At 42.0% G+C, this 5236-nt stretch overlaps 1 protein-coding gene across 1 annotated transcript; it reads right to left on the bottom strand.

Moving 5' to 3' along the window:
* Positions 1–1092: 1092 nt before the first annotated feature.
* On the bottom strand, positions 1093–3991 carry LOC140036893 (squamosa promoter-binding-like protein 8). The gene is made up of 4 exons (XM_072079982.1): positions 3526–3991; positions 2410–3121; positions 1697–1860; positions 1093–1558 (listed from the first exon to the last, which is right to left on the bottom strand). The coding sequence occupies exons 2-4, from the start codon at positions 3063–3065 to the stop codon at positions 1392–1394; spliced, it is 987 nt and encodes a 328-aa protein (XP_071936083.1). The 5' UTR covers positions 3066–3121; positions 3526–3991; the 3' UTR covers positions 1093–1391.
* Between the last annotated feature and the right edge of the window lie 1245 nt (positions 3992–5236).

Genomic DNA, 5236 nt, shown 5'->3' with positions numbered 1-5236 from the left:
CCACGTGGAAAAACTTCTTCACATGTGACACAACATCCAATTAATTGTGCATGTGAACATAAGCTGGCTAGACATGCCAAAATTTTCCAACATCAGCCATTCGATTACTTACTCCAACAGCAACTATAATTAATAAATATACTTCAATGTTTTCTCAGACAATTTTACGTTACGTTTCAGATTCCTGGATTTGTGGCCGGATGAATTGGTTTTTCGGAACATTAAGTGAATAGCAAAATACTCTTAGTCAAAGAAAGAAAGCTTAAAAAGAGAGAAGCAATGGAAGCAGGATCAATCAGAAGGCTTCTACGCACTTAAATTAAAGAGTGATAAAATAAGGCAATGGCTGGCATCATCCCCAGTCAATCAGTTGCAAAGGGGTCCGCTACAACAGCTCTGTCACCGTCCTTAAAATCACATGCCAATGCACAGTCAAAAAAAAAAAAAGAAACCATCATGTTAAAATGGACACAGGAAGGAAGGAGTCGGAAGAACAGGAAGCAATTGATGAATTGGTAGGGCATTCGTAACTGGATCTGGTACTATTCCTCATAAATCGGACCCACTTTGTATAAAAGCTTCGTCAAAAATAGCTCCCATGCAGGAGACAGCCTGACTTATTGACCTCTTCTCCAACTAGCATGTTCACTCGCCATGGCAATATTCCTCCAACCATTACTCTTATTACTGTTACTCCCACGGTCAATTAATTTCTCCTGTTTTTACCCCCCCTTTCACTGAGTTTTCATGCAATAAATATCATAGCACCGGACAAAAGAAGATAATTGCGCGCACCCTAAAAACGGTAATAATCATCGGCCCGCCCCTATGAATGAATGATCTTCTCTTCTTTTTTTTTTCCTTCTCTGCCAAAACCATATTCCTATTACCAAGGCAGAGCAGTGGGTGGAACAAATTCCACCATTATTCTAAGGAAAGGATGAAGATTCCACAAAAAAAAAAAAAAAAAAAAAAAACAAACTTTGAAGCGCCTTTACATATAAGTGCCCCGAGAAATTCACTCGCTGCAAAGCTAAGCTACACAACATGCGAATATTGAGGAAATTGACTTGCGTACGAGGAATATTGAGATTGGACAGAGAAAAAGATGATGCTGCTACATATGATAATACTAATAGTTATACATTTCTCATGCAACCCTTTTTAACAGACAGTGAATCGGCAAAGTGGAAGACTTTAGAGGGCCAAGTTACGCCTATCAATTGATATATCGTCTTCTTCCCTATGTTATTTGCTAGCTTATATAGGCTACCATATATATATATATATATATAGTACGTGAGCTTAAGACGAGGTGGTTACCACACCATATCATAATCCAACATTGGATGGCTAAAATCAAATAAGTCATGCATGAATTGTGATGAAGATCACCCGTCCGAGAAAAACAGCGAACTTGTTGACGCGGATGAATTTGTTGCTGCTGCACCAGCTCCTTGATATGATGCTCTTTGCCTAAAACAGTCCAATGAAATTCTTGGTGGCGAAACTGCTACGGTCACCGATGATGAATGAGCTCCCGAGTCAGGTGGCGACCCTACGAAAATTCCCAGAAACAACTCTTCCTTGAGTCACAATAAAGTAGCATATCATCATGATTTCAAGTTTTTTTTTTTGGGGAATTCAAATCCAACACTGACGTGAAAGGAAAAGCCAAATTAGTGCTAGAGCTTACTCGTATTGTCATTTGGGGACTTCTTGCTGTTGGTGTTGCAGTGTTCTTGGTTTGGCTGTTGCTGCTGCTGCTGCTGCTGGGATTTTCGCCTTCTACGGTTGTGATCAGCAAGTCTCTTCCGGCAACTTCTTTTCCCATTATCAAATTCAGAGAGGAGATGGAATCTGGGATTGGGAAAAATCTGTTACAATTCTGCAACTATTTTTTTTGGGGTACATGCACCTAACAAAAAGCTGAACAATGCGTTTTTACATTCTAGAATGTACAATTCATTAGAGTCCGCTTCCGCCCCCTACGGAAAAGAAAAGTATACTTTTCGGACTATAGTACGTTTTTCTAGCTTGATTAGAAAAGCTTATGCCCCGTAACATTTATCAGTTATCACAAGGAGGAAAAGTAGCCCTTACTATATAAAGCAAAAAATGCAAACCGTACGTAAAAACGTGAACCGCGGTGCAAACCTATGAGGAAACATAATTTTACGGACACAAATGCCCTCGGGATCGCCCCCGTACGGCCCAAGTCCAATCATTACCTCGTCCACATCCCCCGTTTCCCGAGGGCATTCTCGTCAATCACCTTATCCTCAACCAAGATTATGGTTTTCTCCTCGCAACAAAATGTCAGGGAAACGAGCAAAAACTTTTGGGTTTAGAGGGGAAAATGCGAGAAGAGTGCATGCGCGGGGGGGGGTGTTTAGGTCATTTTACAACCTGCTACACTGTTGGCAGAATCGCTGAGTCAACCCGGAGGCAATGACCGTGGCGGCTTTCGAGTGGAACTCACACACCTTGTGTCGCCGGTGGTAGTGCTTGGCGTTTGTCAGGTCGGCATTGCAGCCTTCAGCTTGGCATCTTGGGGAGTTGACCGAACCCGGTTCAACCACCCTGGAACGGCGATAAAGCCGGCTCACGAAGTCATCCTCGGATGAGGAAAAATAAGTCCTCCCACCCAAATTCAGCCCAATTCGACCGGCGGCAGTAAAATCGGCCCCTCCAACCACCGGCTCGCTCTTGGGTATAACCATGAAACCGGTTGAACCGGCCGGTTCAAGCGACAGCATTGAAGCTTGATGATGCGGGTTATATGAGGACGCGCCATAGGCTGCGCGTGGGTCGAACAGGGAGCTGAAGTGGGCGTTGCTAGACTGTCCCTGCGGGTCATGTGGGTGGTGGAAAGGATTGCCAGTGTGCTGGTGATGAGCGGCGGCGGAGTAGTGGACATTCTGGTGGACAAGAGCCGCGGTGGCTTCGCCGAAATTCTGGGTGCCGTAGGGGTCGAACAGCTGGCGATTTTGGTCAGCATCTTGGGTGGAATCATCTCCGGTGAACATGACCGCTGATGGGTTTCCCCATTCATAGTCCAACATTGCCTTCAAAAACTCTTATTAGCCCTCTTGGCTGGAAAAATTATGAGTTTCTTGATCTGCAGAATGAATTGAAGAGAAAACACTTGTAAGAACTGGCGAGTTCATTTATAGCAAGAAAGGGGAGTAGCAGCTTGAATTTGCAGTGTGTAGCATGGGAATCAAGAAAAGAACGAAAGCTGTCAGCTTTAAGGTGGGGGTTTGAGGATACTGTGGTGAGAAAGGCTGCAGAGATTTCTGGCGCTTGGCAGTGTGGGTTTTTTAGTAGTAGTAGCAGTAATTGGTTGCTTTTTGAGTTCAACTTTGAGAGGTTTTCAATGCCCTTTTATGTCGGGGCTAGAGGGTCGTTATTAGTTCATTACCCGTGAGGGGCACAAGAATTCCGAAACCAAAAAAATATAAAAAAGGGGGGGCGGGGGAGATAAAAGAGGGGCAGCAAGAAAGGGAGAAAGGGAGAACAAACCTTGTGAGGAGTGACAGTTTGGAAGTGAGGACTGAGAGAGATTTGCAGTGTGGAATTCAAAACCCTAGTACAGCAGCGGCAGTAGTATTACTTACTAGTGTAGGTGGTCTAGGGAGCTAGCTTAATATATAGCTTTAGGTCTTTTTACAGAGACATGTAGTAGGTGATCACTTGATTGTTGAGGAGCACCCCGGGGTGGGAGGGGGCAATAGCTTTGATTTGCCTTTTGTGCTCTCTATTATGGCATGGTAGGATTGGTATCTCTTCTCTACTGCCCACTGTTACTAACTCCTCCTCTGGGCTATAGGCCTCAATTATTTATCTTTGTTTGTTTGTGTCTGAGTTTGTAAGTTTGGAGGGTGAGGAGTGAGAGAGAGAGGAGAGAAAAGGTTTTGTCTATGAATTGTGTAGGGTGAGCAGGTTGTGAGAGCAGAGCTGAAACTACTGACTTATGAGGCGGCTTTGCTCAGAGATGCCGCTAGTTGTGCAAACGTTTTTCTGCTTTGCTTCTTTTACCATTTTAGCCTACTTTTATCTGCGAAATTGCTGTCAAACCTACCTCCTCCTGGAATTTTCTTTCTTCCCTGTATGTATGGTTCCCGTTAACCATGCGTCTCATCCACGGCTTTCTTTTGTAAGTAAAGACTTGAAAGAAGACTCGTCAGTTTTCCACTTTCTTTAAATCGATGTTATCTGAGTTTGACTCAAGTATGAGGCATCCACCGTTTAATCCAAGCTCATGTCTTATTAATTTGCTATAGGCTTTCCAGAGCTGATCATGAAATATAGAGCTAATTTTTATCATCCTTGGAAATGCGGTTTAAAAAAAATACTATAGAGCTAATCTTGAAAGGGTGGTGATCATTGACACATCTCCTGTCAAGGAAAATGGTGCAGGCATTCTTGATCTAAAATTCAGCTGCGTGCTTCTTGCCAAGAAACAGTTCCTAACTTTGGGAAACTCACATGTAGTATTTTTCGATCAGAACTAGTCTAGGTCTTGCCCTTTTTCCTTTTCTTTTATATGTACACTTGAGCATTAACGGTGTAGAGTCTGGCATTGACTTGCAATTTTTCTCCTGTAGGGTTGTATGAAAATTTCTTCGAGGAGCAATTCTTTGATTCCTTTGGTGCCTTCTCTTCTTTCAATTTATCTAGTTCAAAATATATAGTTAAGAATACGTGACAAATTAATGAGGAGAAGAAAAGTTTCTCTGGCTAGCTAGTACCTCCAAGACTCAAAATGAAGAAGACTAAACTCTTTGTTTAACGCTATATCGTCATTGTCAACATCCGAACTTTATGACAAAAGATTTATATGATGGTTTTGTTAGAGCGATAAAGAAGAAGAAGAGCTAGGATTTCTTGGCTATCATGAGAAATAAAATAGTCAAAAATTACAATACATCGATTTTGATTTATGAAATGCCATCCACGGAATCTAAGCTAGATTTATCAAACTTCATAATTGGTTACCACAAGTCGGTTTCAATTAAGTTCAACAATCAATATATATGCCTAAGCCATGATAACAGTCATTTATCTTACCTTTTTTCGGTTTGCAACTTTTCTATTGGTGGGACAAAGAAAAGCTTTTCACTTGAAATTGGGATGCCTAGTCATGAATAGGGATGCAAACGAGTTAGACTATAGCTTATTAAACTCTTAAAACTTGAGTTTAAATTCGACTTTGATTTGATTTTAGTTGTTC

Source organism: Coffea arabica, chromosome 2e, assembly GCF_036785885.1.
Source record: "Coffea arabica cultivar ET-39 chromosome 2e, Coffea Arabica ET-39 HiFi, whole genome shotgun sequence".
NCBI lineage: Eukaryota > Viridiplantae > Streptophyta > Magnoliopsida > Gentianales > Rubiaceae > Coffea > Coffea arabica.
This window is presented reverse-complemented; position numbering and strand designations above follow the sequence as displayed.

What these genes read in the sequence shown, in the direction of transcription:
- LOC140036893 (XM_072079982.1), bottom strand. Translation starts at nt 3,065, where the DNA reads ATGTTGGACTATGAATGGGGAAACCCATCAGCGGTCATGTTCACCGGA. An exon ending in TTCTGCCAACAGTGTAGCAG is followed by an intron (nt 1,861 to 2,409) that starts GTTGTAAAATGA and finishes TCCCAATCCCAG; the next exon opens with ATTCCATCTCCTCTCTGAAT. An exon ending in GTCCCCAAATGACAATACGA is followed by an intron (nt 1,559 to 1,696) that starts GTAAGCTCTAGC and finishes GAATTTTCGTAG; the next exon opens with GGTCGCCACCTGACTCGGGA.